The sequence below is a fragment of the Dermacentor variabilis genome, chromosome 8 (genome assembly GCF_050947875.1).
Source record: "Dermacentor variabilis isolate Ectoservices chromosome 8, ASM5094787v1, whole genome shotgun sequence".
NCBI lineage: Eukaryota > Metazoa > Arthropoda > Arachnida > Ixodida > Ixodidae > Dermacentor > Dermacentor variabilis.
The window spans coordinates 100,576,638-100,595,892 of record NC_134575.1 but is presented as its reverse complement, the minus strand read 5'-3'; the positions used below and the strand labels follow the sequence as shown (position 1 = coordinate 100,595,892).

The following is a 19,255-nucleotide window of genomic DNA, read 5'->3' as shown; positions in this document are numbered from 1 at the left end:
CCGACGACACTGGCTTTTCTGCGACACGAGCTCTTAACGCTGTCCCGTTAAAATGTGCAGCAATCGCACCGGACTGGGGAAAGTTTGTGTCTGCAGTTGTCGCCAGACGACTGCCAGTTTCAGTTTGGGGTGAGGTGGGGGCAGTAACCGCCTGCCTAGCTGGTAGTGCTTAGTGATGTCATTTTACCTGACCAAGCGTTCTCGCGTGTTTTGAACCAGGTGTTCCGAACTCTAAGTTATTGTCTGATTTCTCATCAAAAGTCCTAGGTGGCGCACATAGCTGCTTGCACCGCAATTGAAGAAGACGGTGCGCGTTGTTCTTTCTCGGTGGATCTTTCAACCTCCATAGGCGTCTCTGTCACACTGGCTGAATTATTCATTTCTTTGTTCGGTGTATCTTTGCTTTCTGAAAGATCAATGTGTTCAATCGTGCATTCTGCTGCAGGCGCACGCAGAACTTCTGACGATCTCTCCGGAAAGAGCGCAGGCACTATGCCCTTCTTTAGACGACGCCTTTGGCCATTCGTAAAATCTTCGTCCTTAAAGTGCTTGCTGCAGACCCTTGAATAGTTAGAAGATACATTTGGGGTCCAGTCACGTCTATAAATTTCCCTGATCCATGCTTCTAACAGTGTGGACTCGGCAGGGATCTCATGAAAAAATACACCTGGTACCTTTTTTTCACATCCGACTAAGCTTGCAGTTGGGCACGCAGCAGTACGCCATCTTGGTCTGTAAGAAATATATATATACATCGTTTTGCCCTTCCTGTTTTCTAAAATCATATACCAGGACATTTTTTTTTACAGTTACAATTAGCTTAATGCTAACGGATCGATGCATTTTGCACCCCACCGCAGCCATATTACGCTTTACAGAAAAATTACTTCGTCGACGCACATAATGCATGCTTAAAACGGCATATACAATTGTAAACTTTGATCGCACCATAATTTAATGAGCTGCGTGCGAGAAATACTGCCTCAGCACAAAGGTTTAACTTTCACTTGGACAAACAATTAAATGTAACGGTGATACAGCTTCAGCGAACTTCACTGTGATATTCCATCCTATTTAATACGCTGCAAATCGTGCATACTTACTTAGTTTTAGCGCTCCAGCATGAAATCCTGCCGTCGTAAAAGTAAACTTTGCATTTTCGGCCATATAGCTGCAAGGAAATCCTTAGGGAAAGAAGCGAAACATTCATTCAAACCTTTATTATAACCAGAGTGCGAACAGCTTTCGTCATCTGCTACTGCTATTATGTGGCATTTGCGACATCTCCGTGACGAGTTTGCCGCTCCATTCAATATGCTTATTCTTATCCTACGTAGGTGGCGCCGCCATAGACGGCGGCCTTTTCACGCTCATCCGGCAGGCATAGATCATATAGGAGGCTGCTAACGCGTGCGCAGATGCATGCGATGCTACCACGGAGCCCTCGGGGGCGACATTCAGGTGCCGAGGTAGACGGCGGCTTGCCCAACTGCCAGTGTTACGGCGACGTCACTCGGTACGTGCACTTTGCCAAATCTAAACGACACTCGCAAAAGAGGGAACTCCCGAAGTGGCGGTCACGCGAACTACTAGTGCTGCAATACCGCTTTTCGTCACTTCTGCCGCTTCTGGTTTCGCTTCTTCGGTGCTGCTGCTTTGTCTGTCGCTACTGTGGTCATGTTGGTGTCGTGTGATGTGCGACGGTTTTTTTTTTCTTTTTTTTTTGTGGTGGTCACGCGAACTACTAGTGCTGCATTACCGTTTTTCGCCTCTTCGGTGCTGCTGCTTTGTCTGTCGCTACTGTGGTCATGTTGGTGTCAGTGTTGGTGTCGTGTGGCGTGCGGCGGTTCTTTTCCGGTGAAATGTTTCGCACAGAAGTGCTTCGGCGTCTCACAATAGGAAGAAGTTTCCACGGCTGTTCGAGCGGCCAGATGCAACGTGATTCTGGTGCTCGATATGTCTTTTTCGCATCGTGACGACAGCAGAGAGTTATATTCACCCTTTTCATGGTGATCCTGTGGACGCCGCCATGTTTGATCACGTGGTGACGCGTCCATTGCTTGCCTAAACTGCCGCCGTTGCCTCCGTGTTGACAATGGATACGCATGACTCAACAAACCACTGTTTTGAGAGACTGCATAGGCGGCGACTGGGTGAACGACACGAAGCTTTGGCCGCAGCTTCACAGAACGTGAAAAAGAGCTTTCGGCGCTGATGAAGCTGCCCAAACGGCGCGAGCAGCGTATATGGTGCTTGTTCTGAAAGTGGGGCTAAATACGCATTCCAAGCTATCCAAATTTCCCGCTCATGAATTGAATCAGGATTAGCTTGTTTTGCTTATCGTACTTTGTCTGGAACATATTTTGAAGCAGCAGCTTGACATATATTTCTGACTCCTTAAAGTCAATCGATGCGGTCACTATCTGTATATTTTCTGCCGAATCGCTTGCGGGTGTGCTCAGTTGCAATAGCTTTGTTATACCTGCGCACACGGCTTGAAATGTAGCCGTTTTGTACATTGTTAATACCTTGTAGCAAGGATACCGCTACTAGCACTCTTTCTCTTGTGAACAGTGACAAAACATTCGGCTTCAACCATTCATGTGCTATCGGTGTAGTCCGTAATTTATTGTATGTATATGTCGTATATATATTCAAGTGCACACCCATTGTTGACGATAGAGTGGGCATGAGATTCCATGTCATTTGCAGTAAGTGTGTGTAGATACTCTGCGCAAAACATACTGTAACAGGAAGCGGTGCTACTCCCTTTGCAATTGTTTAACGAGTGGTACCCACTCTCTCCACATCCCCGTAAGGAGCCTGGCGGTGGTCTCGTGCGGACGATGCCCTCTCGGTGAGCGCATATTTCCCCCCTCATCTTTTAAGAGATTCAATACATACAAGCATTTGTCTCGCAAACCAGATTTATTTCAAGGGAATTTTCCACGTCTCAATTATTTCTCTCATCGTATTCGAGTGCTCATTGCCGTGTTATAGTTTGTTAACGAAGCTTCCCCTCAAGTCTAAATATTGTAAGGCAGTTTGTCGTGTGCGTATCATGGCCACGCATGCTTATATCGCCTTTCCGTTTCTCTACCACGGTTGCGCCTTAAAACCACGGCGCTGCAAGTTTGCTTTCTTTTCCTTCCCTCTTCTCCGCCCTTAAACTGGCTCTCTTAACTACTACACGCAGAGGCAAGAAACAACGCGCGCTTTAGATACTATAGATGAGATGAATATTTACAATTATTATTAGGGTTATAATTATATTCAAGTGCTGATTGCCGTGTTATAGTTTGTTAACGAAACTACCCCTCAATTCTAAATACCTTAAGGCAGTTTTCCTAGTCTCTAAAGCCGCTCGAGTTCACGCTGCTCCTCTGGCGGCCATTTTTCCAAGAAATTATGCCTTCCAACCACTCAGAATCAGCAAAAATCGACTGTCGCGGACAACACCAGCCCCTTTCCACATAAGTATGAGGCTCGGAGCAGGAGCTATAGCGCTTGAAAGTAACCGCTGGCTTGACGAACCAACCGACTGAGCTACCTTTCCGGGCAACATTGAAGGATCACGAGTTCAAATCACATGGTATGTTCCTTTTTCTTTTTTAAGGTATTTTCCTTCCTTTTATCATAGTACGGAAACCCTCCTAAAAAAAAAAAAAATTCTATGTCCTCAATTATGTGTGGCCACACATGTGCAGGTCATAAATACCAGGTTCTCTAGCCGAGTGCCATCCATGCGGTATAACCGAGCTCAGATTGGTCCAACTTGACTGATCAAATAGGGCGCCACTGTAGGTTAAATGAGGCGTACAACTCCTGCGGGACCCGCCGTGGTTGCTCAGTGGTCATGGTGTTAGACTGCTGAGCACGAGGTCGCGGGATCGGACCCCGGCCACGGCGGCCGCATTTCGATGGGGGCGAAATGCGAAAACACCCGTGTACTTAGAATTAGGTGCACGTTAAAGAACCCCAGGTGGTCGAAATTTTCGGAGTCCTCCACTACGGCGTGCATAATCAGAAAGTGGTTTTTGTCACGCAAAACACCATAATTCAAATTTTAATTTAACTCCTGCGGGGACGGTAGAGTATCCGTCTCCAGTGCAAGGGGACCGTGATTCAAATCCCGGTGCCGCGCAATTCTCCTCCGGGAAATACAAAAAAAAAAAGAAAAAAGAAACCGTGTGTTGAGAAATTGCACAAACAGGCCTGGAGTGCGGCCTGATCCCGGTGACCAGAACCGGTAACGCACTCTCTCACCAGAGCAGGATTGGCCACCCTGGTGCAGTACTTGGCCACAACCTCCTATATGAATACAACAATCAAACCCCGGCCCTCAGTCCCCAGCAGCCGCGAAGCAACTGACCACGGCGGCGGTCAGATCTGTAACGCTGCAGAGGGTGCTAAGAATACCTGGCTCCGGACAGGCCGCCATTGGAATCTGAACCTGGCAACGTTTAACGTTAGAACGCTATCTAGTGAGGCGAGTCTAGCAGTATTATTGGAGGAATTAGAGGGTAGTAAATGGGATATAATAGGGCTCAGTGAGGTTAGGAGGACAAAAGAAGCATATACAGTGCTAAAAAGCGGGCATGTACTGTGTTACCGGGGCTTAGCGGAGAGGCGAGAACTAGGAGTCGGATTCCTGATTAATAAGGAAATAGCTGGTAACATACAGGAATTCTATAGCATTAACGAGAGGGTGGCAGGTCTTGTTGTGAAACTTAATAAGAGGTACAAATTGAAGGTGGTACAAGTCTATGCCCCTACATGCAGTCATGATGACCAGGAAGTCGAAAGCCTTTATGAAGACGTGGAATCGGCGATGGGTAAAGTCAAAACAAAATACACTATACTGATGGGAGACTTCAATGCCAGGGTAGGCAAGATGCAGGCTGGAGACAAGTCAGTGGGGGAATATGGCATAGGCTCTAGGAATAGCAGAGGAGAATTATTAGTAGAGTTTGCAGAACAGAAAAATATGCAGATAATGAACACCTTTTTCCGCAAGCGGGTTAGTCGAAAGTGGACGTGGAGGAGCCCGAATGGTGAGACTAGAAATGAAATCGACTTCATACTCTGCGCGAACCCTGGCATCATACAAGATGTAGACGTACTCGGCAAGGTACGCTGCAGTGACCATAGAATGGTAAGAACTCGAATTAGCCTAGACTTGAGGAAGGAACGGAAGAAACTGGTACACAAGAAGCCAATCAATGAATTAGCGGTAAGAGGGAAACTAGAGGAATTCCGGATCAAGCTACAGAACAGGTATTCGGCTTTAACTCAGGAAGAGGACCTTAGTGTTGAAGCAATGAGCGACTATTTCATGGGAACCATTAAGGATTGCGCAATAGAAGTCGGTGGTAACTCCGTTAGACAGGAAACCAGTAAGCTATCGCAGGAGACGAAAGATCTGATCAAGAAACGCCAATGTATGAAAGCCTCTAACCCTACAGCTAGAATAGAACTGGCAGAACTTTCTAAGTTAATCAACAAGCGTAAGACAGCGGACATCAGGAACTATAATATGGATAGAATTGAACAGGCTCTCAGGAACGGAGGAAGCCTAAAAACAGTGAAGAAGAAACTAGGAATAGGCAAGAATCAGATGTGTGCGTTAAGAGACAAAGCCGGCAATATCGTTACTAATATGGATGAGATAGTTCAAGTGGCTGAGGAGTTCTATAGAGATTTATACAGTACCAGTGGCACCCACGACGATAGTGGAAGAGAGAATAGCCTAGAGGAATTCGAAATCCCACAGGTAACGCCAGAAGAAGTAAAGAAAGCCTTAGGAGCTATGCAAAGGGGGAAGGCAGCCGGGGAGGATCAGGTAACAGCAGATTTGTTGAAGGATGGTGGTCAGATTGTTCTAGAGAAACTGGCCACCCTGTATACGCAATGCCTCATAACCTCGAGCGTACCGGAATCTTGGAAGAACGCTAACATAATCCTAATCCATAAGAAAGGGGACGCCAAAGACTTGAAAAATTATAGACCGATCAGCTTACTGTCCGTTGCCTACAAAGTATTTACTAAGGTAATCGCAAATAGAATCAGGAACACCTTAGACTTCTGTCAACCAAAGGACCAGGCAGGATTCCGTAAAGGCTACTCAACAATAGACCATATTCACACTATCAATCAAGTGATAGAGAAATGTGCAGAATATAACCAACCCTTATATATAGTTTTCATTCATTACGAGAAAGCGTTTGATTCAGTCGAAACCTCAGCAGTCATGGAGGCATTACGGAATCAGGGTGTAGATGAGCCATATGTAAAGATACTGGAAGATATCTATAGCGGCTCCACAGCCACCGTAGTCCTCCACAAAGAAAGCAACAAAATCCCTATAAAGAAAGGCGTCAGACAGGGAGATACGATATCTCCAATGCTATTCACAGCATGTTTACAGGAGGTATTCAGAGGCCTGGAGTGGGAAGAATTGGGGATAAAAGTTGATGGAGAATACCTTAGCAACTTGCGATTCGCTGATGATATTGCCTTGCTTAGTAACTCAGGAGACCAATTGCAATGCATGCTCACTGACCTGGAGAGGCAAAGCAGAAGGGGGGGTCTGAAAATTAATCTGCAGAAAACTAAAGTAATGTTTAACAGGCTCGGAAGAGAACAGCAGTTTACGATAGGTAGCGAAGCACTGGAAGGAGTAAGGGACTACATCTACTTTGGGCAGGTAGTGACCACGGATCCGGATCATGAGACTGAAATAACCAGAAGAATAAGAATGGGCTGGGGTGCGTTTGGGAGGCATTCTCAAATCATGAACAGCAGGTTGCCACTATCCCTCAAAAGGAAAGTGTATAACAGCTGTGTGTTACCAGTACTCGCATATGGGGCAGAAACCTGGAGACTTACGAAAAGGGTTCTGCTGAAATTGAGGACGACGCAACGAGCTATGGAAAGAAGAATGATGGGTGTGACGTTAAGGGATAAGAAAAGAGCAGATTGGGTGAGGCAACAAACGCGGGTAAACGACATCTTAGTTGAAATCAAGAAAAAGAAATGGGCATGGGCCGGACATGTAATGAGGAGGGAAGATAACCGATGGTCACTAAGGGTTACGGACTGGATTCCAAGGGAAGGGATGCGTAGCAGGGGGCGGCAGAAAGTTAGGTGGGCGGATGACATTAAGACGTTTGCAGGGACAACATGGCCACAATTAGTACATGACCGGGGTAGTTGGAGAAGTATGGGAGAGGCCTTTGCCCTGCAGTGGGCGTAACTAGGCTGATGATGATGATGATGATGACCCACTCTTGCCACTGTTCCAGGGCTGAAGCCCTTTATTTTATGGTTAGAGGTACAACACTGGTGGATGAGCAAGTTTCTGTATCCTCGAGGAAAGCTGTACATTTAAAAGTGCTGGTAAGACGTACAAATAGTTGCAGCAGCAGTACACGAACTTGGCCACATATTCACTCCATTCCTTGATATGCCAGTCACTATTTTTGCAGCCAACAACTGCACACTGGAAGTGGTAAGGGAATACATCTGATTAGGACAGGTAGTGACCGCAGATCCAGATCATGAGACTGAAATAATCAGAAGAATAAGAATGGGCTGGGTTGCCTTTGGCAGGCATTCTCAGATCATGAACAGCAGGTTGCCATTATCCCTCAAGAGAAAAGCGTATAACAGCTGTGTCATACCAGTACTCACGTACAGGGCAGAAACCTGGAGGCTTACGAAAAGGGTTCTGTTTAAATTGAGGGCGACTCAACGAGCTATGGAAAGAATGATAGGTGTAACGTTAAGAAGTTAGAAAAGAGCAGATTGGGTGAGGGGCAAACGCGAGCTAATGACATCTTAGTTGAAATCAAGGAAAAGAAATGGGCATGGGCAGGACATGTAATGAGGAGGGAAGATAACCCATGGTCATTAAGGGTTATCAACTGGATTCCAAGGGAAGGGAAGCGTAGCAGGGGACGGCAGAAAGTTAGGTGGGCGGATGAGATTAAGAAGTTTGCAGGGACAACATGGCCACAATTAGTACATGACCGGGTAGTTGGAGAAATATGGGAGAGGCCTTTGCCCTGCAGTGGGCGTAACCAGATTGATGATGATGATGATGATGATGATAACTGAACACGTCTTCAACCCATGTGAATCAGTCCGACATGATTGGAGCGCAGTGCGTTAGCAAAAACTCGGTTGCATTTCCCACAGCTGATAGAGCAGAAGCAAGGTAGAAGCGGTAATGGTTTCATATTTCTGCACTGTTGCTGAGGCCACGCATGGCGTGATGCCAAAAGTGCAATCTCATTTGTCTAGAACAAACTGCTCTCCAAAAAGGGTCAATGTATGGAAACACGTGCTGCACCAAAAAAAAAAGAATGCCTCGCAGACAAGTAGGACATGTGTGCACGTCACGTTGAGTACGACAATCTATATTTTTATTCTTGAGAACAAATATATATTGATTCCTCGTGAGATAAATGGACGCTGGTTCCCTATGCAATTCCACAACTTAATTATTCCCGGTCTTCACGTACACATCTTAAAGCCAAGAAATGTGATGCCAAAGCGAAGTTCACCAAGAGTTGCTCAAGTGTAGGCAGGCACTTCGGCAGACGCTTGTAGGGATGCGCTTCATACAGCTTTGAAACCAATTGTGCTTCGAATATTGTTGTCATCATCATCATCATCAGCCTGGTTATGCCTACTGCAAGGCAAAGGCCTCTCCCATACTTCTCCAACTACCTCGGTCATGTACTAATTGTGGCCATGTCGTCCTTGCAAACTTCTTAATGTCATCCGCCCACCCAACTTTAAGCCGCCCCCTGCTACGCTTCCCCTCCCTTGGAATCCAGTCCATAACCCTTAATGACCGTTGGTTATCTTCCCTCCTCATTACGTGTCCTGCCCATGCCCATTTCTTTTTCTTGATTTCGACTAAGATGTCATTAACTCGCGTTTGTTCCCTCACCCAATCTGCTCTTTTCTTATCCCTTAACGTTGCACCCATCATTCTTCTTTCCATAGCTCGTTGCGTCGCCCTCAATTTAAGCAGAACCCTTTTCGTAAGCCTCCCAAGTTTCTGCCCCATACGTGAGTACTGGTAAGACACAGCTGTTATACACTTTTCTCTTGAGGGATAGTGGCAACCTGCTGTTCATGATTTGAGAATGCCTGCCAAATGCACCCCAGCCCATTCTTATGATTATTTCAGTCTCATGATCCGGATCCGTGCTCACTACCTGCCCTGAGTAGATGTATTCCCTTATCACTTCCAGTGCCTCACTACCTATCGTAAGCTGCTGTTCTCTACCGAGACTGTTAAACATTACTTTTCTGCAGATTAATTTTTAGACCCACCCTTCTGCTTTGCCTCTCCAGATTAGTGAGCATGCATTGCCATTGGTCCTCTGAGTTACTAAGCAAGGCAATATCATCAGCGAATTGCAAGTTACTAAGGTATTCTCCATTAATTCTTATCCCCAATTCTTCCCAATCCAGGTCTCTGAATACCTCCTGTAAACATGCTGTGAATAGCATAGGAGAGATCGTGTCTCCCTGCCCGACTCCTTTCTTTATTGGGATTTTGTTGCTTTCTTTATGGAGGACTACTGTGGCTGTGGAGCCGCTATATATATTTTTCAGCATTTTTAAATACAGCTCGTCAACACCCTGATTCCGTAATGCCTCCATGACTGCTGAGGTTTCGACTGAATCAAACGCTTTCTCGTAATCAATGAAAGCTATATATAGGGGTTGTTTATATTCCACACATTTCTCTATCACCTGACTGATAGTGTGAATATGGTCTATTGTTGAGTAGCCTTTACGGAATCCTGCCTGGTCCTTTGGTTGGCAGAAGTCTAAAGTGTTCCTGATTCTATTTGCGATTACCTAAGTAAATAATTTGTAGGCAGCGGACAGTAAGCTGATCGGTCTAATTTTTCAAGTCATTGGCGTCCCCTTTCTTATGGATTAGGATTATGTTAGCGTTCTTACAAGATTCCGGTATGCTCGAGGTCATGAGGCATTGCGTATACAGGGTGGCCAGTTTTTCTAGAACAATCTGCCCTCCATCCTTCAACAAATCTGCTGTTAGCTGATCCTCCCCAGCTGCCTTCACCCTTTGTATAGCTCCCAAGGCTTTCTTTACTTCTTCCGGCGTTACCTGTGGGATTTCAAATTCCTCTAGACTATTCTCTCTTCCATAATAGTCGTGGGTGCCACTGGTGCTGTATAAATCTCTATAGAACTCCTCAGCCACATGAATTATCTCATCCATATTAGTAATGATATTGCCGGCTTTGTCTCTTAACACATACATCTGATTCTTGCCAATTCCTGGTTTCTTCCTCACTGCTTTTAGGCTTCCTCTGTTCCTGAGAGCATGTTCAGTTCTATCCATATTATACTTCCTTATGTCAGCTGTCTTATGATTGCTGATCAACTTCGAAAGTTCCGCCGTTTCTGTTCTAGCTGTAGGGTTAGAAGCTTTCATACATTGGCGTTTCTTGATGAGATCTTTCGTCTCGTGCGATAGCTTACTGGTGTCTTGTCTAACAGAGTTACCACCGACTTCTATTGCACACTCCTTAATGATGCCCGTAAGATTGTCGTTCATTGTTTCAACACTAAGCTCCGCTTCCTGAGTTAAAGCCGAATACCTGTTCTATAGCTTTATCCGGAATTCCTCTATTTTCCCTCTTACCGTTAACTCATTGATCGGCTTCTTATGTACCAGTTTCTTCCGTTCCCTCCTCAAGTCTAGGCGAACTCGAGTTCATACCATCCTTCGGTCACTGCAGCGCACCTTGCCGAGCACGTCCACATCTTTTATGATGCCAGGGTTAGTGCAGAGTATAAGGTCTATTTCGTTTCTAGTCTCGCCGTTCGGGCTCTTCCACGTCCACTTTCGGCTATCCCGCTTGCGTAAGAAGGTATTCATTATCCGCATAATATTCTGTTCTGCAAAGTCTACTAATAACTCTCCCCTGCTATTCCTAGTGCCTATGCCATATTCCCCCACTGACTTGTCTCCAGCCTGCTTCTTGCCTACCTTGGCATTGAAGTCGCTCATCAGTATAGTGTATTTTGTATTGACTTTACCCATTGCGGATCCCACGTCTTCATAGACGTGGAATTAATAAGGCATCAGGCCGTGACAAAGATCCATAGCCTGTTTGGTAAGCAGGTCTTGAGCAATCGTTGAAGATATGCCAGGATCGGACGTTGCGGAACTTACCAGACAGCCAGTGAATGAAGACGAGCACGGAACATCTAATAGAGAGATGGCAGTATCGTCGATTGGAGAAGCGTTGCCGAGTGATGTGCCTTTCGGAACAACTTGTGTACTTAAACTAAAATTTAAAATGGGAAGAAATATGAAGTTATCGGCGATAATCACGGTGGTATGAGGAATGACAACGCTGCTTAGCAGGAGAACATTGAGATTAGGAGTCTGCATTAAGTCACCGTCAGAATCAGATGTGAAGCATGCCAAAGGCATTTACATGGCGGCTTGAGGCAACAATCGTACGAAGTCTGCAGAACATAAACAAGGCTCAGGTAATTTACGAGTACAGTAGTGAATAGCCAGGTTGAGTTGGAGGAGGCCAGCAATGCAGTCAGTCAGTGCTGAATGGTCCGATAAAAACTCGAGGCCCAAGGTCCAAGTCATGGGAACACCGTTCAAAAATAGCAAATAAAACGGAAGTGTTGAAACCAGCAACAGTTACTCGGGCAGTGGACATATCAAGGATAATGGTCATTGCTCCATCAGCGACCCGGATAGCATGAGATGTGGTGGGTGTAAGGACTTCCTTCAGGTGGCAATGAAGGCAGTTGCTCATCACCGATATATGACTTCAGTATCAACAAGCGCTGGGGCAAATAAACTGTCAACTTCTGCATCGACCATATTGCGTCTGGTCGGCATGGTGAGAGGCTTTGGCGGAGAGGTAGACAATGTCGCATCACCTCCGGGAGCTCCGGAGGTGATGCTGTTTTCCAAAGGTACATGCTCAGGTCGGAAGGACGGCGATGGGACTGGGGTGACCTGGACGACGGGCAATGACTATGTGGCGAACGCAATTGGTGGCTGCTCGGCGATGATGATCGACAGTGCCATGTGGTTGTACTGTCAAGTGTCGTGCCGTTTTGTCTTGGCTTGTGGCTGGAAATGGCAAAAACCGCTGTCTGGACGAGGCCTGTTTGAGAATGGCATAAGGACCAGCATTTGCGACAGTATCAGGCGACGTGCCCAATGCGCGGTGACAACTAAAGCAAGTAGGTCTGTCAGACGGCGTTCGCCACTCTGCCATGTTGTGAGAGCCTTGAGGGATTCATTGATTTTGTATATGCACGATTGAAGAACATGCAGTTGGCTTGGAACTGGCCATTGCACAAACTGACTGCAAGCCAAAACTGGCGAGTTCTTGGCGCACAATAGTCTGAACAGTGGGAACCATAGGAATGCACGCATCGTTGACAGGTGGGTACCAAGCCGTGGGACACATGGCTTCTAGCTTCCGCCGCACAATTATCATCAGCTGTTCTGAAGGCTGCCGCTGCCATAAAGGAGAGTCCTGTCGGTCTTCACAAGAGGATGTTGCAGTTGTATTGGGAAGCTGTGCAAATGACTGATACGACTTTTCACCTACTCAAAACGGCTGCACTCCATGATAATATCATTAGTGAAAGTACAGTTCTTACAAAGGAGTAAATTGAAGGTGTCATCGGCAATACCTTTTGAAGCATGCCTGTCTTGCTCAGACGCTGGCATTTCAGCATTGGCCTTGCGGTAGAGTGCCAGCACATATTGTATATAGGTGACATAGTCCTCAGTGGACGTTTGAACTCGTGATGCCAACTCTTCTGTGGCGACGACCTTCCGATCCAGTGGTTTTTCGAAGAGGTCTCGCAGCTTCTTCTTGCAGGTATCCCAGTCGCGGACTTTTTCTTTGTGGTTTTGTAACCACACTCACCCAGTTCCCACCAAGTAAAACATTATGTTGTGGCTGCTCACCCGCTTATACATTTCCAGCCAGTCGTCGATGTTGGCGTTATCAGTGCCGTGGAAGGTTCCTAGGTCACGCGGATGCGTGGGCACGACAGTCAATCCAGGCGTTGCCGAACTAGGCACCATCTCCTGCGACATCGGGGAAGAGCCAAAGCGGCAGCCACTGCAAAGCTCCTTTATGAGTCGTTGCCCTGAACTTCTGCCAAATGCTATGAAGAGGACATTACCAACAAAAACTTGAGTCCCTTGGTTCCCCTGATTGTTCTTGCTTACTGACTGCAAAGGTTTCAACTCGTGTGCTACCTTGGCGATCAAAAATAATTGGCAGTGATGTGGCCGGCGAATGTTCAATTTCTTCTACGGTTAGTTCAATGCGAGTCTGGTGAGTTGATGTCAAGCATTACCTTTCGTGCGCCACTGCTGTTTGCGTAGTACACAGAACACACAGGGAGACGTGTTTCGTGCGGCATTGTTGTGCGCAGTTGTTCATAACCTCCAAGAGGGTTGAGCAATGTCATTGCCTCCCATTCATGTCGCATCGTGGCAGATGTGTTAAACTTTAATAAAAGTGTCAACAAAACACAAAAGTGTATTGCTTGAGATGAAGCTGTGAATTTTGTAATACTCAAAGTATGAGCTCATGAATTCGATGATATTGATTCTGAAAACTGGGAGTGCCGTGATCATGAAGGCTGGACGCAGTGGCCATGCCTATCAATGGAAAAAGGGTGAGAGGCCCTTTTTCACCATAAACTACTGTTTAGAAAAGGTGGAGTTTGTGTGCCAAAGTGAAACACCCATGGTAGTTATACTAACTTGGTGAATGCCGCTGACTTGACCAAGCTCTGGGAACACGTTGCTGCTTCTAGCCTCCATAATGCTACTGATGGTGAAACAGGTGTTGCTTCAATGGAGGAGTTCCTGAGTGAAGATGGTGCTGCCTTGACCTGCAAAGAGATCTCCTATGAGGTGGTCATTCTCATTACTCATGACAGCGTTGTGTTACGACTGCAGCCAAAATTACAAGAAAGACAATGGAGTGTCTTTCGCCTCGACGTTGATGTTCATGCAAATGTCATCAATCAGCTGCATGTAATGCATACTGCAGTTATAAACATTAAACTACCTCAAGAGCAAGTGCACATTTCTGACTATTTCAGTATGCCAAGTGCTTGACATGCTCTTTAGGGCTATAAATAAACATATTGTTTTTCAAAGCCTACTCTATACAATCTGTATTATTTTAGTGTGAGTCGCAAATTTGTGCTCGCAGTTAAAAAGGTATGTTTGGCAGGGGTTTTTTATTTCTGAGTTTATTATGGCACTCCATTCACATATAGTACTCATCAGTTCTAAGATTGATCTTATTGATACTGTTGTAAGCGGACTGCACTATAATTCTTATGGCTGAAATGGACCCTCACATCTGCCTTCATACCTCTGAGGGGTGCTGGCAAGCACTCCCAGGTCTAGGTTCAGTACATGCAGTAGTGTCGTGTAAATGTCTGAATTTCATAGTAATGGTTTTCAATATCTTGCTATTCGATATTTGCCTCGAAAAAAAATTTGGTGGCAAACATCAGGGTTTCTTGCGTGCGCTCATATACGCAGTTTGATAACAATGTGGGCATGGACACCGGTTGCTCTACTGCTTGTGAGTCGAGTGTAAATTGCTTTGATGCTGACTGCTGCCCAAATGCCGAATCGTAAAGATCTATTTTCAGAATTTTTTAAAAATCTGATAAGTGTTTATGCAAGCCCATCTGTATTCATGAGTAAAACAGGCATGTTTACCTGCAGAAAATGTTTTGTCACATTGTCATCATTCAGAAAAGGTTGAGCTAACTCTTTCTGCAAAATTGGTCAGTCTGAAGATCTTAAATCTACAGTAAAAATACTCCACCCTAGGGGTTCACATTTAGAGGAAAACCATGCTCTCAAAGGTTTAAGAGGAAGAAAATTGGTGGTGCACCCATTCTTTAGAAATCATTGGTAACTTCAATGTCATTAGCAATCCTATGATTCGTGCACAATTCTTGATTATATAATTTGTATGAAGAATAATATGAAAAGTACTCGCATATCAAACCCAAGTTGGTGTCACAGTGGTTCAATGAAAAGCAGCACGTACCCAGTACTGCTGCGAATCACCTGAACAAGGCGGCAGTCAGACCTGCGAAGGGACAGCGGGTGCTAAGAATCTCTAGATTCTTAGCACCCCCTGCTACCTGGTGCTACCTGTGCTAGAATCTCTAGCACAGGTAGCACCAATCTATATAGGCTGCCACTGCAAATTGTGCCTGGCTATATTTAACATGTGAACCCTCTCACGTGCGGCTGTCTTAGTGGGGCTTATTGGGCATCGGGCATTGCCTGAGGTACCATTGGTCGTAATGAGGTTTGAAAATTGAAAAACAGGAAGCATATACAGAGCTGACTAATGGTCACGTCCTCTGCTACAGAGGTCTTCCAGATGAGAGGGAATATAGGGTATGGCTTCTAGTTCATAAGTACACAGCAGGCAACATTATAAATTCTACAGTATTGTTTTCAGTGGACATTTTTCGTGGACCAGTCTTTCTTAGATTATTGCCATGCAGCCTAAGGCACACCTGTCTCTATTGGAAGTTTCTTAAATGTTGTCACTGAGCCTTGTTTAATAGGGATGTAAGCACGACAAAAATTGTGTAGGACTTTCTGGAAGGCATGAAGGCACCAGCAAAACAACTGGAACTTTTTACGAGTCGTATGAAAACGGATGTGTTTGACCTGCACATGATATTTCGACGATCGATGGGTGTGCTCGCTGCTACATTGCGTTGAGTGTTACTTGCTTTGCTGGGCACAGGTTTGCCCAGCGCCTTGTGCCACTTCGGTTGTTCACTGTCCCTACAATGTGACAGTATTAATAAAAGGGTAGCAGTCGTCTTAATAAAACTTAATAGCAGATATCGATGACAGGTAGCACAAACTTACTGTCCAACCTCCAGTGATATGGAAAAATGTATCAGTATTGTGAGGATGTTGAATTAGCAATGAGAAATGTGCAAGGTGTACTGTAGTCATGGGTGACTTTAGTACAAAAAGTAGGCAGAGAACGGGTGACTGGTAACTATGGCATCAACTCTAAAAATAGTAGATGAAAGATGTTGGTAGAGTTTACAGAAAGGAATCGCCTTCAAATCGTGAATACCTACTTCCTGAAGTGTAATAAAAGGAAGACAACCTGGAAACGCTGTAATTGGAAAACAAGAAAGGAAATGGATTTCGTACACTTAGCTGACCCCAGCATAGTGCAGGATGTAGACGTTAGCTAGGGTAAATGGCAGTGAACATTGATTAAGGAGGTTTAGGATTGTTCTCAATTTCAAGAGAGAAAAACCTAATTAGTTAAGAGGAAACAGGCCAGTCAGCCTAGACACATACAGGGTGAAAATAAGTGACAAAGTAAGGTTAATTGGAGATCAGTGGGAGATGCCCCACTGAAGAGTGGCCCATACCCATTGACCCAACATGGCGTCAGAAAGGTTAATTGACGAGTAGCACATAGACAATATTACATCCTCAGTGCCCCAAATTGGGCTGACGATTTTGAACACAGTTCCTTCAGCACAGCAGCGAGATGCTCTACCCATTTGACCATAGACTACCCAGTGACCCAAGATGGCGGGAAAGAGGTTAGGCGTGGATGCACATACATACAGACCTACCGATAACTGGGTGAAGTTCCTAAAGAATGCTATTGCATTAAATATGAAACGTTATAAAACAATATAATGTGTACGGCAGGTAACCGACAGTCTATCAGGGTTACGGTATGAGTACCAATGGAACTCACGTGCAATTGTGGAAAGCAGACAACTAGGTAGGGTTATGAAATTAAAAATTTGCTGCAAGCACAGGATGGTATCAGCTGGCACAAGACGTGGGTTGATTGGGGATCCTTTAGTGGACATCAAAAAGGCTGATAGTGATGACCTTAGGATCTTCCAACTACTTGTCATTACTTGGACTACACAATAGCTTTAAAATGTATGTGATGAGAAAGTGTCCGAGATATGTTATAGTGTCATAAGCATTCCAGAGAAAAGAGGTTGCCCTGCTTCCGGGTATTGAATGTGGATTGCCCCTTGTAGCCCTTTAGGAATCCTGAACTGAAAGGGTTTTGTTCCATGTCTACACATTGTAAACTGCTTCTGCATTTATTCTATTGTTGTTTTTATCTCTTGTTCTTGATGCTGTAGCAGGGATGCAATTACCCCAATTATTTTCTGCAGGCCTCACAAATGCAATGAGCCTAGCTGAAAGCATCACTCTCAAAACGGCATGCCACACCCCTTCCAAGGTCATCGGTCAGGTCGAGGTTGGCATGCAGTGCAGCTTGCCTCTGGCTGACAAGTCTGTTGGGTGCTGCTTCAAAGCATGGAGCGAGTCTAGGAGCGTGCAGACTACGGAGACTGTGGAGCAGTTAAGCTCCACCTCAGGTGGGCAATGACCGGCACTTCTCTTACATTTGCATGCTTGTGTTAGTGTTGTGAATGGCGAAGTCTGACTAGCTTGGTATGACTAGCTCAAGTGTGTATTACATTCTGCTGCTGATGACAAATTAACAGGTATGGGAGTCTTGTCTGGATACTGTTTGGGGCAAAATGCAAAAATAATGCTCTACATAGCATTGAAGCACCTTAGAGGGGGCAGAGCTTAACCCAGAGGACTCTTGACTTGATGTTGTTGTTGCCTTTACTTTGCTCTGCAAGAACGTTACACCCATTGAGTGTCTTAGTTATGCTTAAAGCGGTGTAGTAATGTAAGAACATGAATAGAGTTCAATGCAGAATGTCGGTCGACCCCTGTGTTTAGTGTGAACGAAATTAAAACAAAATTCTTTAATGCAGGTAAGCATACTACAAACAAAACATACTTTGTTTTATCAATATGCTGATTTATTGAAGTAGGCAAAAACCACATGTGAACTGTCAGGATTCTTTTCTAGGACAGCTTTGAGTCATGACATCCCACAGCACATCATCGGTGATTAAGCAGGGCTAGGCATATGCAGCAATGTTGTAGTGATCGTCTGTCAGTTCATTGTCCACGCTTCTCGGAAATCCAGTTTTCCTCGATGTCTGAGTCACTGCCCCTTGCTCCGGAAATCCAGTTTACCTCACAGTGGGGGTCATTGTCCCCTGCTCTTTCTTGCAACCTAGGCTGCGGCCCGACTGGGGTGCCACCGCAGCTACTCAGCAAACCTGCTTTTACTCTTGAATAAAGCCAGTTGAGTCTCCGTTCTCAAGCTGTCAAAATGCGTAGTCCTTGCCTTCCCCAAAATGAGCTTCCAGCAAGTGGTGACCCAAGACTTTACATTTGTTTTTTTGAACACTAGTCATGGACGACGCTTCTCCTACACCTGCTGACAGAGACGACGCCATGATTACGTCTCCTGTTATCGGTGCAGAGCTTCAGCTTCCCAGCTTTTGGCACAAGAATTGCCGAGTTTGGTTTATGCATGTAGAGGCTTGTTTTCAACTCCGACGCATCGCTTCGCAGACAGCAGAGTACCTGCATGTCACTGCCACGTTACCCTCCTACATCGCCGATGCCATAGGTGACCTGCTTGTGGGTACGCCTTCGGTCACTGCATATGATGACCTGAAACACATGGCCCTGCAGTACCTCGAGCCGTGACAACAGAGCAGGCGCCAAGAGCTCCTCTTCGAGGAACTCGGCGACCAACAAATGTTACAACTGCTGCACTGGCTGCATTAATTACTTGGACAGCACTCTGCAAACGAGGGCCAGCTTCCAATTTTGCACAAGGTTTTCTTGCGACACCTCCCACAGTCCTTAGCATGGTGCTGTTGGGTTCCGGTGAGATGAGTCTCGATTGGCTAGCTGCACTCACTGACTGCATATGCAACTATTTGTCTTCAGCACAGCTACCTATTGCCGCTGCTAGTGCCTCTAAGCCAAGATACTGAGTGTCGCACCTGTAGAAAAACATGACATCTTTACCAGTGCACTGGAGAAGGTGACGATAGGCAGCAACACTGACAACCAACTTCAGCGTAACCATTTGGTTTCACAATATCGCAGTGCACCTAGAGACTCGCCATGGCAGTTGTGCTAGTACCACCATTACTTTCGTGAACAAGCAAGTTGCTGCACTCAGCCCCATTCATGGGTGGGAAGCGCGCTGGCAAATCGCTAATGGCAGCATGCGATATCTACCATCTACCATGTTCTTCGTAG

The 19,255-nt window shown here is 45.6% G+C and overlaps 1 protein-coding gene across 1 annotated transcript in view; it reads left to right on the top strand.

Annotated features, from left to right (window-relative positions):
* The first annotated feature begins 1,393 nt into the window (after positions 1-1,393).
* Positions 1,394-19,255, top strand: part of LOC142590473 (uncharacterized) — a 49,181-nt gene continuing 31,319 nt past the window's right edge. The window contains exons 1-2 of the mRNA XM_075702621.1: positions 1,394-1,516; positions 17,284-17,490. Coding sequence (XP_075558736.1) covers positions 17,298-17,490 — 193 coding nt within the window. The 5' untranslated portion in view covers positions 1,394-1,516; positions 17,284-17,297. The remainder of the gene's footprint in view (positions 1,517-17,283; positions 17,491-19,255) is intronic.